Source organism: Elephantulus edwardii, unplaced genomic scaffold (assembly GCF_000299155.1).
Source record: "Elephantulus edwardii isolate Elephantulus edwardi_28Jun2011 unplaced genomic scaffold, EleEdw1.0 scaffold00108, whole genome shotgun sequence".
NCBI classification, from domain to species: domain Eukaryota; kingdom Metazoa; phylum Chordata; class Mammalia; order Macroscelidea; family Macroscelididae; genus Elephantulus; species Elephantulus edwardii.
The window spans coordinates 4,931,103-4,949,418 of NW_006399858.1; the positions used below are offsets into that span (position 1 = coordinate 4,931,103).

The 18,316-nt window shown below is 38.8% G+C and overlaps 1 protein-coding gene across 1 annotated transcript in view; it reads right to left on the minus strand.

The window, feature by feature from the left end:
- Window positions 1-818: 818 nt before the first annotated feature.
- Window positions 819-18,316, minus strand: part of CEP78 (centrosomal protein 78kDa) — a 46,066-nt gene continuing 28,568 nt past the window's right edge. Inside the window, exons 12-15 of the mRNA XM_006891996.1 lie at window positions 11,196-11,273; window positions 3,673-3,839; window positions 2,030-2,201; window positions 819-1,181 (exon numbers count right to left, since the gene is read on the minus strand). Of these exons, the coding sequence (XP_006892058.1) occupies window positions 819-1,181; window positions 2,030-2,201; window positions 3,673-3,839; window positions 11,196-11,273 (780 nt within the window). The remainder of the gene's footprint in view (window positions 1,182-2,029; window positions 2,202-3,672; window positions 3,840-11,195; window positions 11,274-18,316) is intronic.

The following is an 18,316-nucleotide window of genomic DNA, read 5'->3' on the forward strand; positions in this document are numbered from 1 at the left end:
AAATGGGAATCATATTTTCCTACCTTAAAAAGTTGCTCTCATTCATGGCTGTTGAGTCAGAATTCACTAACAGCTGATCCTTCAGTGGGTTTGATATAAATCACATGGGAGGAGACTACCCATCTTTCTCCCTTGAACAATCTGGTGGATTCTAACTGCCTACTTTAGACAGGTGCAATTTTTTGTCAACTAGGGCCCCTTTATTTATAATCCCTAATACAATGAGTGGCTAAGCCTCTCACTCAATGTTTCCCACTGTGGTTGATACGAATAAGGATAAATCAATGATTGGCTCTATAACTCAATGTGTTTCTATACTTAATAGGATGATAAAGTTATAATATTTATAGACATGATTTTCTATTCCCCTTCATAGACTCTATTTATTTTCCTCTCCTTCTCTGGATGTTCCTTCTTATAGGAGGTTAGCTCCCCGAGTCCGTGGCTTTGTTCCATTCACTGCTGAAAGCTAAAGCATAAAGAATCAAGCCCTTACTAAATACTCAGTGAATGGTGCAGAGTATCAAAATGTCATTGTAATAAAAAGTGTAGCTAAATCTTTCCCTAATGGCTTCTAATCCTACTTTTAAAACACCATATACCATAATGAAAACATAAGAAAATTTATTAAAATTTAAAGGCAAAAACATAACATTAAAAAAATTCAGACCTATGTCAAGCGTGACAGAGTATGGATACTCTCTTGACATGAAAAATCAGATTCTTCTAGTTGAACAGGTTTACTTCTCTGTCTTGGATGAAACAGCCACTATTCCATCTTCTTCCTTGGCAGGAATGTGTTTTTTTCAGACTCACTTTTAACCATCTCCCCCAACTCCTTTGCTCTTCTGGTTCCCAGAAGAATTACAGAAATGCAGACTACGTCCATTTTGTTTCTTAGAGAATTTCTTTGAATAGTCATCTGTTTTGGTCATTTTTTCTGAAGATCTGCTGCTACTTCCGGATAACTCTTCTTTTCTTTGACTTCTAGTTTCAGAAATGGCATCTGTTGGAGTAGAACACTCTCTAGAAAGAAATTCTTTGAAAGATTCCTGCTGTTGCTCAGGACCTGGGATATTCAAGCTGTCTTTGGAAGTTATGAAGGTGTCCTGAGCAGAAACTGGGGCATGGAAGGAGGGGACAGGCAAAGGAATTGTAGCATCACCTGTAATTTTCTGAAACTAGAAGGAAAACAAAAATTTAGTGATGAATAAAGCAAGTTATTAAAAAGCAAAGAAAGCAGAGGTCAAAACTATAGCATTACTCTGTGATTTTAAACTATCACTGATAAGTCCTAAGTTTTAGAGTCATTTCCCCCCTATAAATTGATAATGATTTCAAGCCTGACTTAGTTATATCCAAAGCTACGCCCATCACATTTTCAGACTTCATTTTGAAAGCCATTTATTTCCCTCTTCCTCACTTAAAGAGAATTATTTAAGAAAATTGGCTTCCTTTCTATCTTGCAGGTACATGAGCTCAGTCTTCATTTGGTGACTATGCTCTCAAGCTGACAGTTCCCTGAACAGCCTGAGACTGGGAGATGGGACTTGGGGGTCAGGGAGGCAGAGAAGATGTGGCAGGCACCTCTACAGTTGAATAAGCTATCTTCTTTCATTTCCAGAACTTCTTTCATTTCCGTAATTATCTACACTGTATTACCTATTATTTTAAGAAATTATCAGTATTTGTACCTTCATTAGTGTTCCTTCATTGTAAGCTGACTGCATACAAATAGAAACCTAGATGAAATATGAATAAAATAGACATTTACGAAATTTAATACTTAGAATATTTTCTCTAATCTTTCTTTACTCACTGAGAATAGTTTGTTTTAGATTCTAAAATTTCAAAAGAACGTCCAGTATTCTTATTTACAATAATATAAAATTGTAAAATGGGCTCAAAATACTAAACTCAGACTTGGAAAGGATACTAATGAGGCTTTTGACTCAAGGCATTTGAACTATCAGAAACAGATCATTAGTTATGTTCTTCCTGCTTTAGTAATTCCCTTCCTACTACTTACTTGGATATTCTGTACTTGTCCTTGGGAATTCACCGTTTTTTCGGATTGTTCTCCTTCAGGTGCCTTACTTTCTTCTTTATGTTCATTGCTAAAAGTTGAATTCATCTGGGGGCGACCTGGTAAATGAAAATCTGCTTGATCTATTCCAGCCATTGTAGCAAGTTGTCCAAGTCTAGATAAGAGAAGGGGGAAGATGTAAGAGTTATTATAACCACCTAAGAATAGCTTTGATTTCCTTACTTCTAAAATCTTAAAAGCCAGTATCATCCTTCAGACTACAACCCACTCTTTCTCATTTTCTCAGACCTTTCCATACTGATGTACCAGGATCGCAGAAATCAAATGATCTCCTAAGCATTCCCACTTCCTCCTAACATGTGTCAACTGCCGCCCCACTTCAAGTCCTCACCCATTACCTGTCCACTTACAGACCAGCAGTATCAACTTCCAACAACTGCCTGGTCCGGTTCCTGCACTGCCATCTCCACATAATATCACCTTCCTTCTAGTCTCCAAAAATGTTCTTTTCTTTTGAAGAATACCACATAACTTGGGAGGGACTAGACAGCATTATGCTAAGTGAACTAACTCAGTCTCTTAAGGACAAATACTGTATAAGATCATTATTGTAAAAACAGAAGGATAACTAGTGAAACATGTACGGGGACCCAAGGGGAGTAAGAGTGGGCACGGAAGGATGAGGATGGGTAGGGGTGAAACCACAGGGTTGTACACTTTGGTGGGTGGAGGGAGGGGGTGAAGGAAATGAGAAGGATCCAGTGGGGACCTACCTGAAAATACAAGGTGATGATTGTGCAATGTGCAATGGTGATTAATTTTTTTTTAATTTCTTTTTATTTCATTATTTTTTGTGTGTACCGTCAAATCAGATCTGACTGGTACAGGAGGAGATTGTTCCTCCTTCTCCAGCAGAGCATCTGGTGGATTCGAACCGTGCATCTCTGAAACTGCAGTTACAGCTTCTTGCCACTAGGCCACCAGAGCTCGCAATGGTGATTAATTTTATAAAACATAATGCATGGGGAAGATTGTATGAAACACAATGTGAATGAAGAATAGTGTGAAATACAATGTATACAAACTCTGTAAGCAAATCAATATAAAAATAAAGGGAAAAGTCTTTTACAATATCAATCTATTCACCTGTAAGGCATTACTCCATCAATAATTACCCATCTCCAACTCCTTCAGTAAAACTGCTCACAGGAAAACAAAAGAGCCTACAATATTTAGCTTCCCTTCAGATTAAAAAAACACTTTTTATGCTGAAAGCAAAACCAATTTTAACTCCAATTTAATTAATAAGCAAAATGAATGAATATAGGAAAGACCAACATATTTCTCATCATGGTCAACTGAAATGACCTTCAATTTAGTCTTTATCAAGAGTTAAACGTAGCATTTAATCTACAGGATACTCTGCAATGGACTCTCTACTCGGACAAAGCACATTTGACATTTTGTATCACTTTTAAAAGATTAATTGCCATAAAAAATATGTATATAACCTATAATTACATACTAAGGATGGTTTATGCTAATGATGAAAATAGCTCAAGTTCCCCAGCAAAATATCATTAAAAATATTGGAAGGAAGAATGCACAGTGCAGAATTAACTAACCCAGCATCTTTAAGGAGATCCAAGAAAGCATGGAACTTCTGAAAGGAGTTCTCAATGCTGCCCAAAACCCCTTCATCATCCAGGATCATGCTTGTCAGCGACTGTGCATGAAGGGCTTCAGACAGAGAGAAGTTTATATTTCTTAACTTGGCATTTTCAGATTCCAGCTGTAAAAGAAGATATGGAAATATATGGCATGATTTCCTTTCATTTCTACAAAAAAAAATTGCAAGTTTTTTCCTATATCACAAAATCAAAGCACTTAAAGAGGTAATTAATTTATAATAAACCTAACTATATTTGGAAGCAGACTTCCTGGTTTCCTGTGAAGTGGGTGGAGCTTTTAAGGCCCCTTGAGCTGTCCTGATTTTCCCGCCTGTGAAGATTTCTTTCTGCCCCCTCTACGTGACTTGCTATCAACAATCTGCATTATGCAAATGACACAACCCTGCTTGCTGAAACTGAGGAGGACCTGATGCACTTGCTGCAGAGGGTCAAGGACTGCAGCCTACAATATGGATTGAGGCTCAATGTCAAGAAGACAAAGATTCTCACCACTGGACTAACTGGCAGCATCAGGATGGATGGTGAAGAGATTGAGATTGTACACAGCTTTAGTTTGCTTGGCTCCATAGTCAACAGTCTTGGCATCAGCAGCCAGGAAATTAAAAGACATATTGCGATGGAAAAGTCTGTTGTTAGGGACCTTCCAAAGTTGTGAAGAGCAATGGTGTCTCTCTGGAGACTAAAGTGCGTCTGATACAGGCCATGGTCTCTGCAATCACTTGTTATGCATCAGAGAGTTGGACAATGACTAGGGAGGATAGAAGGAGAATTGATGCCTTTGAGCTGTGGTGCTGGAGAAGAGTATTGAGGGTACCATGGACTGCTAGGAAAAAAAACCAGATTCATCCTAGAGAGGGTTAAACCGGGTTGCTCCTTGGGGCAAGGATTCTGAGGCTCCGTCTAACATATTTTGGACATGCTGTAAGGAGAGACTGGTCCTTGGAGAGGGACATCATGCTTGGGAGAGTGGAGGGACAGTGCAGGAGAGGAAGGCCCTCTATGAGGTGGATTGATTCAGTGACTGGGGTAATTGGGATGGGAGTGTTGGAGACAGTGCGATTAGCACAGGACAGAGCAGAGGTTAGGGCTGCTGTACATAGGGTCGCTATGAGTTGCAAGGGACTTGACGGCACATAATAACAACAAAATATTTGGAAGCAGGATAAAGACCATATTATAAGGCTTAAAACTCAAAGACACTTTACAAAGTTTCTGATACAATATTCAAGAGTGTATGCTCTATTTCTAATAGGTTAAATTCATACGGAATCCTCAGTATGCATTAGAACGTTAGTTGCTTAGTCAAAAGTCAAAGTCACTGGTATGGAATTAGAACCAGCTCAGAGGTGACCCTTTGGTAGATTTTCAGAGGTTATAAACTGCACAGGGAGAGACTGCCATCTTTCTCTCATGAAGCAACCAGTGGATTCGAACAGCCAGGAGGTGCCATCTCTGGGTTATAAGTGCAACTCCCAATGACTACGTCACCAGTTTTCTTTTTTTTTTTAAATTTGCACCTCAAAATATAATTGAAAGAAATGTCTCCTAAACCTTTCCCCCCAAATTATAACATTAATCCTTTTAAAGTCTCCCTCACTTTTTAAAATTTTATTTTCATACATTCATTGTGGCACTTTTCTCCCCTCCCAACCCTCCCCCCTAGTACACTACCCTCTTGGAAAAGTAAAAGAAAAATTCTTTCATTGTTTTATAATCCCTCCCTGCAGGTCCACTCCACTATACAGCCTTTGCTCTGGACTCCTGTCATGACAAAAATACCTAATCACATATCCCTTTTAAACAGTTCTCTCCCTCATCTGTTTCAATGCAGTAAACATTATTGAACCCATCTTTCACAGTCTCCCCCCAATCCCGATGTCAGTCCTGTTTTACAACAGTGGCTGGCACCATGCGGTATTTGTCCTTTTGTGACTGAGATACTTCACTCAGCATAATGTCCTCCAGGGTCACCCATTTTGAATAATATTGCATAGTTCCTTGTTTTTCAATGCAGTGTAGTATTCCATTGTGTGAATATACCACAGTGCTTCTCTATCCATTCGTTTGTTGATGGGCACTCAGGATCTTTCCAACTCCTTGCTATTGTGAACAAAGCCGCAATAAATCTGGGTGTGCATATATATATATATGCTTGGGTGGCAGTTATGGTCTCTTTGGGGTATATTCCCAGTAGTGGAATTGCTGGGTCAAATAGTATCTCTATTTGCAACTTTTTGAGAAAGCGCCATACCACCTTCCACAGTGGTTGCACCATTTTACACTCCCACCAACAGTGAATAAGGATTCCAGTTTCTCCACAACCTCGCCAGCATTTGTTGCTTGCTGTTCTGTTAAATTTTGCTATTCTTACTGGGGTGAGATATCTCATAGTTGTTTTGATTTGTACCTCTCTTAGAGCTAGGGATTTTGAACATTTCTTCATATGTTTGTTTGTCATCTGAATGTCTTCTTTGGTGAAGTGTCTGTTCATATCCTGTGCCCATTTTTCTATTGGATTATTTACCTTTATCTTGTTGTGGTGCTCAAGTACTTTATAAATTCTAGATATAAGTCCCTTATCTGATATGTCATTACCAAATACTTTTTCCCAGTCTGTGGTTTCCATTTTTACCCCGTCAGAGAAGTTTTTGGATGTGCATAGGGATTTGATTCTTAGAAGGTGCTATTCATCTATTCTATCTTCTCCTAGTTGTAGGTTTTTCAGGATACTTGGAAGACTGTTTATGTTGTAGATTAGGACTTCTAGCATTCTTGCAAGCTTTTTTAAAATGAAGTTTATAGTCCTTGGTTTTAGTCCTAGGTCCATGATCTGTCACCAGTTTTCTTAAATGGGAAATAAAATACTGAGTCAAAGTTAAGCAAAACATAATTCTACTGATATTAATATGAGTAGCTGGTGGTCTGTTCCACCATTAGCACCTGACCTAGTTTTTTGAGCTTCTCCAGTGATTCTTTCCACAGATGTAATCAATCTGAATCCTATGCATACTGTCTGGTGAAATCCACGTGTAGAGCCTATGTTTGTGCTTCTTAGAAAACGTATCTGCAATGAGTAAGTCTTTGTGCAAAATTCTATCATTCTATCTCCACCTTCATTTCTGTCACCAAGTCCATGTATTCCAACTAATCTTTCTTCTCTGTTCCCAACTTTTGCATTCCAGTCACCCATTATTATTAATGCATCTTGACTGCATGTTCGATCAATCTCTGACTGCAAAAGCTGAGTAGACATCTTCTATTTTCCCCTCTTTGGCTCTGGTTGTTGGTACACATATTTGAATGATAGTGGTTCACTGGACTTCCTTGTATGTATATGGATATTACCCTGTCACTCACAACATTGGGAATCCCAGAACACTTGAACCAGGAGGCAGCTGTCAGATAAGAGTAAGGGAACACTGCATGGTTCAAAATTGGGAAGGGTGTGCAACAAGGATGTGTCCTATCTCTTTATCTTTTCAATCTATATGTGGAACAGATTATCTGGGAGGCTGGGCTCTATGAGGAGAAATGTGGCATCAGGACTGGAGGCAGACTCATCAATTTGCGTTATGCAGATGACATAACCTTGCTTACTGAAACTGAGGAGGACGTGAAGCGCTTGCTGTGGAGGGTCAAGGACTGCAGCCTTCAATATGGACTGAAGTGCAACATCAAATAAAGATTCTCACCACTGGGTTGATGGGCAGCATCATGACAGATAGTAAAGAGACTGGGAGTGTTGACAGATTATTTGCTTGGCTCCACAATCAACACTCTTGGTACCAGCAGCCAGGAAATTAAAAGACGTATTGGATCAGGAGAGTCTGCTGTCAGGGACGTCTCCGAAGTACAGAAGAGCAATGATGTCAGTCTGGAGACTAAAGTATGCCTGATACAGGCCATGGTCTTTGCAACTACTTGCTATGCATCAGAAAGCTGGACAATGACTAAGGATGATAGGAGAACTGATGCCTTTGAGCTGTAGTGCTGGAGAAGAGTACTGAATATACGATGGACTGCTAAGAGAACAAACACATTTGTCCTGGAGAGGGTGAAGCTGGGCTACTCCTTGGAAGCAAGTATTCTAAAGCTTGTCTGACATACTTTGGCCATGATGCAAGGCAGGATCAGTCCTTGATGAGGGATATCATGCTTGGGAGGGTGGAGGGACAGCACTTGAGTAAGACCCTTGATGAGATGGATTGCTTCAGTCACTGGGGTAATGGGGTTAGGTGTATCAGACACAGTGAGATTGGCATAGGATATTGCAGGGCTACGGCTGTTGTACATAGGGTTGCTATGAGTCGTAGACGACTCAGTGGCACAAAACATCAATAACTGGTATTAAAGATTACCTCAGGGAGCACAGTATTTAACATAAAAGTTTTAAAGTCCTAAAAATAATTAACTATGATTATTAGTATTCTCCTTGGCTTTTTGAACTTCCCTTATTTTGGAATTAAGAATTTACACACACACACACAGAGTTTACACAGAAAAACAAAAACTAATGCAACAGCTTATACAGGTACAATTCAGTAATGCTGATTCCATCCTTTGAGCTGTGATATTGTCCTCACATGTTCTTCTAAACTGTTCCTCTCCAATAACATAAACCTACTGTCCTCCGAATTTCTATTTAAGCTTCCCATTGCTTCTGCCAACTTGAACCCATAGAGATAGCCCTTAAAAGAAGAAGAATGCTCAAGGCAAATGGTTTTATTAAGTGAAAATATTATTTGGCTTTAAGAAGACTTCAAGGGAAATTTTTGGTTTAAGGTTCAAAGATTATTTTTAAAGAGTTCATTCAGCTTCGCTGGCTCCAGAGAAAGTCTATGTTGCAGTTAGACCCCATCAAGTTGACTCCTGTCCTATCCTGTACCATCCTCACACTTTCTGACACATTGCAGTAGTCACTGTATCAATCCACACGGTCGAGGGTCTTCCTCTTCTTCGCTGACCATCTACCTTTCTGAGCATCATGTCCCTCTCCAAGGAATAGCCCCCTCCTAACAATATGCCTGAATTATGTGAGGTGAAGCTTCATCATCTTTACCTTCAAAAAGCACTCTGGCTACATCCTCTCCAAGATGTATTTGTGTGTTCTTTTGGCAGTCTATGGGATGTTCAGTACTCTTTTCCAACACCAAAGCTCAAAGGCATCAACTCTTCTGTCATCCTTATCGACTGTCCTGCTCTCAGATGCATAGCAAGTGATAAGAAAGACTATGGCCTGAATTAGACGCACTTTGGTCCTCAAATTGACATCATTACTCAATGAGTAAAAACTTTTCCCAGTGCAACACATCTCCTGTTTTCCTGCTTGTTGGTACTAAGGATGTTAACTGTGGATCCAAGTAAGATGAAGTTGTTGACAATTTCAATCTTTTCTCCATCATGATGTTGCCTATTGGTCCAGTGGTTAAGAATCTTGCTCTGTTTGCACAATAGTCACCTAGTCTAGGTATAGGTTTCACATGAGCACAATTAAGAGCTCTGGGGCTCCCGTTTTTATCAATGTTAGTCATAATTTGTTTTGGTCCACACAGTCAAATGCCTTTGCATAGTCAATACAGCACAGACATTCTTCTGGTATTCTTTTCTTTTAGCCAGGATCCGACATCAGCAATATCCCTGGTGCCATGCCCTCTTTTAAATCCAGTTTGAACTTCTGGAAGTTCCCTATCTATGTATTGTTCTAGCCATTTTTAAAGTGATCTTCAGCTATATTCTGCTTGCAGGTGATATTAATGATACTGTTCAACAGTTTCCATATTCTACTGAATCACCTTTCTTGAGAATGGAACAAATACGAATCTTTTCCAATCTGTTGGCTGGACAGCTGTCCTCCAAATTTCCTGGCATAGACTGATGAGCGCATCCAGGGCTGTATCTGTTAAATGAGACAAGTCAATTGGTATCCCATCAATTCCTGGGGCCTTATTTTTGCCAATGCCTTCAATGCAGCTTCTACTTCCTCCTTTGTTCCACTGGTTCCTGCTCATTTGGTACTTTCTGAAATTTTTCAGTCAGCTATCTCTGGTACAGTGATACTGTACATTCCCTTCATCTTCCTTTGATGCTTTCTGGATCATTCATTATATTGCCTATAGCATCTTTCAATATTGTGACTCGAAGGTTAAACTGGCTTTTTAGTTCTCTCAGCTTGAGAAATGCAGAGTAAGTTCTTCCCTGTTTATTCTCTAGTTCTGGCTCTCTGCATACTCCATTACAATACACTGCTTTGTTTCTTGAACTGCCCCTTGAAATCTTCTGTTCAGTTCTCTTACTACAGCATGTTTTCCCTTCTCGATGCTCTAGGGCAAGTTTTTAGAGTCTAATCTGACATCCATTTTGGGTTTTTTTCTCTTTGGTCTTTGTAATGACTTTTTGGTTTCTCCATGGATGTTATCTTTGACATCATCCCACAACTCATCTGGTCTGCACTCATTGGGAGCCTGGGAATTTGAAATTTTGCTCTGGATTCTACCTTTAGGCAAACTGTTACAAGCTGCACAGCTAACCCAAACACACTTTGCACTTAGGAAATTATACCACTAACCTTCCTTTATGATTGGAATCCAACAGCTGGTCCATGAGATAAAAACAATATCTCTTTCTCTCACGCAATCTTCTCTAGAGTGATTCAGTCTCCAAAACTGCTGGAGGAGTGGGTCTGAGCTGATTCCAACTCAATGGTAATGAAGAAGAATGGTATTCCCTCTTTGGATCAAGAGTCTCCCATGGAATCTCTGATGAAAATGTTACTAATGGCTGTTGGGCACCATTCAGTTCTTCAGCAACTCCTTGTTAAAAACATTAATTTTACTTGTCATCTTGTTATTTAACGCCACTTAATAAGATTAACTTTACTAATTCTCAGAAAGGCCATGTTGTTCATGATACACCTTTGTCTTATATAATCAGGTGCTATTAATTCAGTGAGTATATGCCAGTCCAATGCAGGACTTAAAAAAAATCTCTCTGAAAGCTTACCTTATAGAAATATATTTGCACAGAACTTTCACTTACGTCCCACTTAATCTCTACAGTGCAATTTATCTTTCACTCTATCCTTAGCAGTTTTCTACTGCTGTTTTCCTAGTTACCTAAGTCAGTAGAGAAGGTCATCATGTCTCTTATGTTAATGTATGTTCAGTGTATCCTAAGAACTTCTCCCTCATTTTTCTTTTTTGGTGATTTGCAGTATTTGCTTTTATTTCCCAAACTCTGCATATCCACAAATGTTTCTTTAAATAAAGCATCATAAACAGAAAAAGACTTGAAGTCACATAAAAGCATTGGGGAAAACAGGTCTACAGATCTTCGGAGTATATACTCTATGACGAAACCTATAACTTCTCATTCTGAACTTCATAAAATGTGCATCAAATGTGGCTTAAATAAAATCAAAAGAAATTAAAAAAATGTACGGGGAAAAAACTCTCATTTACCTCGTTCACTCGTTTTACAGCGTTGAGCCTTATTACTCGCTCCTCCTTTAATTGCTTCAGGCACTCTTCCAGTTTTTCCTAGAATCAAAAGTAGAGTAAATGTAGTTAATTTAGAACACTGTTTTTTAAAAACTGCTAATATAGGTTTCAAAATGATTTAGGAGTGGATCCAGAAGTGAACTCAGATATCAAGACTGTAACACACTAATTTTACTACCATACCATGCTAGCAAGACTTCTCACACAAAACTAGCCCATTACAGATTCATTTATATATCAATCTTTGCAGAAAAGCTTTCTAGTAGCTTCCTATAGACACACACACACACACACACACACACACACACACGATAGTTAGAAAATAAGAAATGGAAAGTCATGAAAGGAGAATTTACTTTCTGCTTCAGAGACGTCCTCTATCACAGCTTTCTTATACTTCAATTCTCCTGATGCATTCAAAAGGAACAAGGAAACACACGTCTTGTACTTTAAGGACTGTAAGGGAAGGCCATGAAGGAACAAATGCAAGGATACCAGGACCTCTGTCAAACCAACAACTGAATGAACAATGTGCATAGCCTGAATAAGCTCAGTAGATTTTTCTGGACTCCAGACTATGATGCAACAAGGCAAATTTTGGCTTTCTGGTACTCTGAGCCAAGAACCAGCCAAGAACTTCTCTGTCCTTTGACTTCTGTACTATAGAACCCTGAGCTAATAAATGGCTGTTAATGCTAAGTCTGCAGTGGTAGAAAATATACTACTCAACTTGTATGTTCAGGAGCCAAAGAAATGATTGTTATTGTTGAAGGTGATTTATTATGCAGCAATAAATGAACAGAACATCTGCATTTACTAAACAAAAAGGAAGATTTAAAGATTGTAAACATTTTTAATAACATCACAGCTTAGCCAAGACTTTGTCTTCAATGCAATGTATACTCAGAGAACTAAAAAACGTCCTACCAACCTATGGCCTATGGTGTGTTCAAGGACTGTATTTGTATTTTAATGTATTTTCTGGCTACAGGTAATTAAAACAATGGGCCCAGTGAGCATTAACACAGAAACATTTTATAGTGCTAATTTTATGAAATACTGGAGGGTAAAAAAAGAAGCATAAATATGACAATAGCAATACAGGTAAGCATCACTTTGCTGCCAGTGCAAAAATGTGTGGTTTGTATCCACCAGCTGCTATGTGGGAAGGGGAACCTCCTGTTCTTCTGTGATTACTGCCCAATACCTGGTAAAGGGTCAGTTATGAGTCATTTCCATCATCATGTACATGTAAGACAGAGTACAAACCACCTAAAACTCAGAAGAATCTTAACTTTTTATTGTTATTCGAGTGAGTTTATACAGCAAGTTGTTTTTCTGGTCACCAATTCACACATTATTCTGTGACACTGACTACAGGCCCTACACTGTAATAGCACTCTTCCTGTTCTGTCCCTGTGCTGCTTTTTCTCACTGTCTTTCCAATCTCCTGTTCTCTGAGCTTACTCCTAGGCAAAGTTGCCCAGTGATCTGAATGGCTGACTGTTCTAATGAGTGTGCACGTCCTCAGTGTTGCTGTGAACTTTGGCGCTGTACTGTCTGGTCAAAAGATGTCTGTTGGGGGTGGGCTTGGATGGTTAGTCCAGCGCCAGGTCTGAAGGGCACCTAAAAGCTGGGGAGTTTCAGCATCTCTATCAGAAAAGCAAGGGCAGTCTTTTTATGCTTTGAGTCTATTTCTACATTCTCCTACTCTACACAGGTGGATCCCTTTCAAAGTGGTCAGTAGTAATGAGTGGTCACCACCTAGTTCTTTTGGACCTCTGGAGGCTGAGGTCTTCACAGTCCATTAGTTCTGTGGACTGCCTGCTGTCATCTTTGGCTGTCTTCATTCTTCCCTGTTTAGACCGCTGCATCTCTTACCTTTCCTTTGCTATACGATGCTTTCAGAACTTTTACCTCAGAGATTTTGAAACTGTTGGAATGCCAGAATATTTGATCCCGAAGATAATTTTTTTGTAGAGGTTAGCACAGCCAGCCTTCACACTCCAAAGGAATTAAAGATATAAAAACATATTCTGATATATAATTGAAATATAATTAATAATAAATTCATACCAGGATGTAAACTAACCTCAGAGTACAAAATGTTTTTTAAAGAGTTTATTAGTTAATTGACAACCACACACAAATTTTCTTTATATTTAAATCCTCATTGTAATACACTGTAACTGTATAAAAAATGGTGGTGTAGAAAATTTTTAGAAGAGAACCTCAAATTAAAAAACCTCAAAACTCACTGCCGTGGAGTCTGAGCAGACTCACAGCTGACCCTGCAAGGGGTTTTCACGAGGCTGAGAATGGTACAGAAGCAGACTGTTCATCTTCTCCCTCAGAGCAGCTGGGGACTTGCATGGCCAGAGGTGCCACCTGTGGGTTAACAACCTACCTACCTACGAATTACTCCACCAACGTTCCCATGAAGACAATCTGACTGTATTGTTACATCTTAATAGGGGCAAAGGGATTTCCCCCCCCCTTGAGATTGAACAATTTGACAATCATCTATTGTTGTTGTGTACTAGAGTCAGAATCAACTCATAGCTGACCCTCTGCAGGGTTTTCAGAAGCAGCACATCGAACGGGAGGAGAATGCCCATCCTTCTGCAAATATCTGTTGGAAATCACTTTTTTTTTAACCTATCAAATTTTCAAGTTATGATATTCCTAATACAGTAGTGTTAGATGACAGAGAAAAATTCAGAGCGAGAGTAAGTTACATGCATCTGTGTGAGGGTACAAGGGAAGGCCTTCCACTGTACACTGACTGACACTGCAAGAGTGAATTAGTACTATTTTCTGGAGAATCTTTAACACATACCATTAGTTCTATCTGGGAATTTTCCCTGCAGAAATAAAATACATGTGCAAAGATTTATTTATAAACATCATGTCACAGGTTTATAAATAAATTTTAAGAGTACCTAAAGTCTCCAAACTGGGTTGGTTTAAATAATGTAGCTTGTTTGTCCTAAGAAATGTGATATGAAGCCTCTTAAACAAGAGGTGTGAACCAGCATCATCAAACCAGCTTTAGGAGTTCTGTATTTTCATTGTTCTTGGTAGACAGTACATAAATTTAGTAAGATTTTCTGGTGTAGTAAAGGATTTACTAACACTGACAACTTTTGAAGACAAAGCAGATTAAAAGTATCTGTGTATGTAAAGGTAGCTTTTACTTCCTTTAAAAAAGTTTTTCATTCTTCTCATCAAGTAATATTCATGTTCTAATCAATGACTTATGTGTGAAAAGAACCAATAAATACACTAACAATTTTATATTCTTGAATGTTCTGTTAGTCTCAATACTAGCTGAAAGGCTGAGGTTGAAATACAGAGATGTGTGTGCTCCTGGACTGGGACCTGCTCCTGCCATGACTCCTCCATGGAGCAGTTCTGCTCTGCATACAGGGCCCGTCCTACAGGGAGTGCAAAGGACCTGATGGCATCTAACTACAGCCAGTTAAATAAAACAAAGGGGTTTTTTTTGGGGGGGGGGCATCTCTAAATTCCTCTTACTATTCATGTGAAGGTTTAGTATCTGAAACTTATTTCATAACTATTTTGAACAATAACTATAACCCTTGTCACAAATAGAAAAAGGAAAGAAAAAGACTCCATTCTTGACTGTTTCTAAAAAGCACATCAAAGTGCAAATACATGAAATCGCTTCTCCCTCTAGTGGAGAGAGTCAGATAGACTAGAACGTAAACATCACACAATGTGGATGAGTTGGAAAGACATTATGCTGAAATCTCTCAGTCACAAATGCTGCATAAGCCCACTATTTTACTAATAAAATTGAGACTGAGGGAGGGGGAAAGAGGAGGAAAAGAATGGGCAGATAATATGGAGCTGGAATGAGTGAAAAGGAGGACACTCTGAAAGGAAGGGTTAGAAATCACGTGTATTACAATGAATAATTTTACAAGAAGTGGGAGAGGAGGGGGAGGAGGAAGGAAGGGAGAGGGAACAAAGTGTACATGAATGAATAAATAATAATTTTTTAAAAAAGCCAATAATGTGTTCCCTCTCTCATTACAAGTAATGCTCCTTAAAGGAAATATGAAGTGAAAAGTAAACTTGCTTAACATCCTAAGGAGATAAAGAGGATTCTGGAGTCATTTTCTTCCTTGTTCACAGCTTCAAACTTCCTTTCAGGAATTGCCTATCATTCTGGAACACTGCTGTTGATTCTGTATATCCAAGTCTATGTTCGGTTCTTTTCCCATTTAATACTGAATCTGTCATTTCTCACTTGATCAAGAGGAGTCACACTCCTGATATTTTGGAGGGAGCTCGGTGGCCTAGTGGCTAAGGAGTTACACTTGTAAGCTCAAAGACAGGAGGTTCAAATGCAAGAGCTGCTCCTTAGGAAAAAGATGTGTGGTCTTCTCTGAGATTCACAACCTCTGAAAACCCGCTGGCAGGTCAGCCATGCGTCAGTTCTGACTAGGTGGCAGTGAGTAAGAATAAGATGTTTTAGTAGAAAAATAAAATATCACACTGAGTGGGTTTAATGAAATTTTATGGCTCAGCTTGAGATTGTTTCTAACTTCTCAATATTTTAAGATTTTAAAACCACTCTAAGGAAAGTCTACCCATATTTGCAATAATTTTCATAGATTCTTTTTTTCTTTTCATAGATTCATTTAAAAACATTTTACATCATAGCAAATATTTTAAAGGTTCTGATATACTGCTGGTCTCCCAACTGCTTTCCAAAATAGGAACTATAATTTTCAAATTTGTTTATGTACAATATGTAGGATGTAGCCCCTTTTCATGACTGGAAGTTTGTCTGGATATGAAATCCTAGATTAGAAATTAAACATTAACTGTATCTTTTTAGTAACTTCCTGATCCAGAGAGTTGTTAAGAAAGACGAGCTCTCTTGTTCTTTTCTAGGAGGCTGGTTATCTTTTCCCTCTGCAATTTTTATATATTTTTTCTTACTATTGTGAAATTTTATAATGAAGGGTTTATCTCACTGTGGTTAAATGTAAACACTAGTTGCTACTGAGTAGAAAACTGAGCTCCTCTGCAGTCTCCACGGCTGTGCTGCAGACCAATAGATCCTACTTCTAAAGGAGCCTCTGTGGAAACTCCAACTGCCAACCTTCTGGCTAGTGGCTGAGTGCTCAGCACCAGCAGCACATACACGGCAAGTACCGCTGCTAGATGTCATCAGGTTGCTTCCAGCTCACAACCACCCTCAGCATAACAGAGTAACAGTTTCGTGCCCTCCTCGCAGCCAATATTTATACAAAACCACTGCAGTAGCCATTGTGTCAATCCATTTGAGGCTTCGAGCGTAGTACTGGCAGCTATGGAAAATTTTCTTATGTTTTATAATAACACTCCCTTCATATTTTCCTCTCCTATACAGACTCTCTAACAGTGAGACATTAAAAATCTCCATTTTTGGTTTTCTATCTACCAAGAAGTCTCCTTAACTCCATCTGCATTTACTTCAGCACTCATATTTTCAAGAGCCCTTTCTTGCTTTTAATTGTCCCTTTTTGATAACATCTTATCCTTATATTACAGGTGCTCTTTTTAAATCTAAGGATACTAATTATGGATTTTTCCTGAAATACTTGTTTGTTAATTATGTCTGATTCTACCAGGATGTGTTCATCTTTACTTTTCCTATTATGTTGTAAACTTAACAATCAGGTGAACCATGTTGCTATTTTCTATTTATGAATGAGATATGAGAAAGTTCACGAGGACTCAGGTCTATGTGGGTGAATCACGCCAAGCGACTGGGTGCTCTTACATGTGCTGAATTGGATAGTTAAAATAGGGTATCCTGAAATCTCTTCTGGGTGCAGAAATCCACATCAGCCTGTCTAGTTCTCCTAGACAGTCTAATTTTTAAAAGTATCTTTTTTCTAAATTTAACCAGCTCACTTCAGGAGAGGGAAGGTGAAGTCAGAGCTCAAATTCTCAATACATTATCCTCCAATAAATTCTATTTTAATCACATTTCTAATTCTCACCTTCTTACCCATATGAGTATCTGTGCACACAACTGACCTGGATTTAGGTTGCCACATACATACTCTAGGTGACAGTTTTCTGCTGTTCTTACTGGTTTCAATTTCATATTCTTGTGTCTTCTGGTTAAACATTATTTAAAAATCGCATCAATTCTCTGTTCTATTGTGTGAAAAAACACTGAAAAAATCTGATGCTATCATAGAAGAGTCTCAAAAGGGAGAAATCTGGAAAGGATATTCAATGTGCTTAGACTGAAAAATTCCCTAGTAACAATCTCTATTTTTTCCCATTACTTTTGGTCATCCCCAAGAGATCCAAGCACTTTCAACTAATGCCCTAGTGAAGGAAATGAATACAGAGTGCATAATATGACAGCAAAGGTGGAGCAGACAGCCTAGGGCCTTAGCTTTATTATGCAACTTAGATACTACTTAAGCACTCTAACTATGGAGCACTTCATTTATAAGACAAAAGGGGCAGGCTAATGAGCTCCAGCCTTGTGTTCCAACCATCAAGAGGGAACCAACTCATACCTGACCCTTCAGAAAGCTTTCAGAGGCAGTAAATAGCAGAGGAGGAAAGTGCCCATCTTTTGCCTGCAGAGCAGCCAATGGATTTGCATCTTTGGGTTGTTAGCATAATTTCTTACCATTAAGCCATCAGAGGTCCCTATAAGATGAAAGTGATAGGTTAAATGATCCATAGTCTTCCCAGCATTCTATAACTTTATAAGTATATACCTTAAAATTTCTCTCATATTCTCTATTCATTTTAATTTTAAAAATAAAAAACCCTTCTGTTAAAAAATAACAATTTCTATCCATTCAACTCAACTCTTCCCCGTCCAATCGAAACTGACTCAAGGCAAACCCTCCAGCAGGTTTTCTGAAGATGTAAATCACATGGGAGGAGACTGCCCATTTTTCTGCTGCAGAGTATCTGGTACATACAAACCAAATGCCTTTGGGTTGGCACCACAACTCCTTACCCATTAGGCCACTAGAGCTCCCTTAGTAATTTCACAGACTTATAATAAAGGGAGACGAGCAGAAGATTTC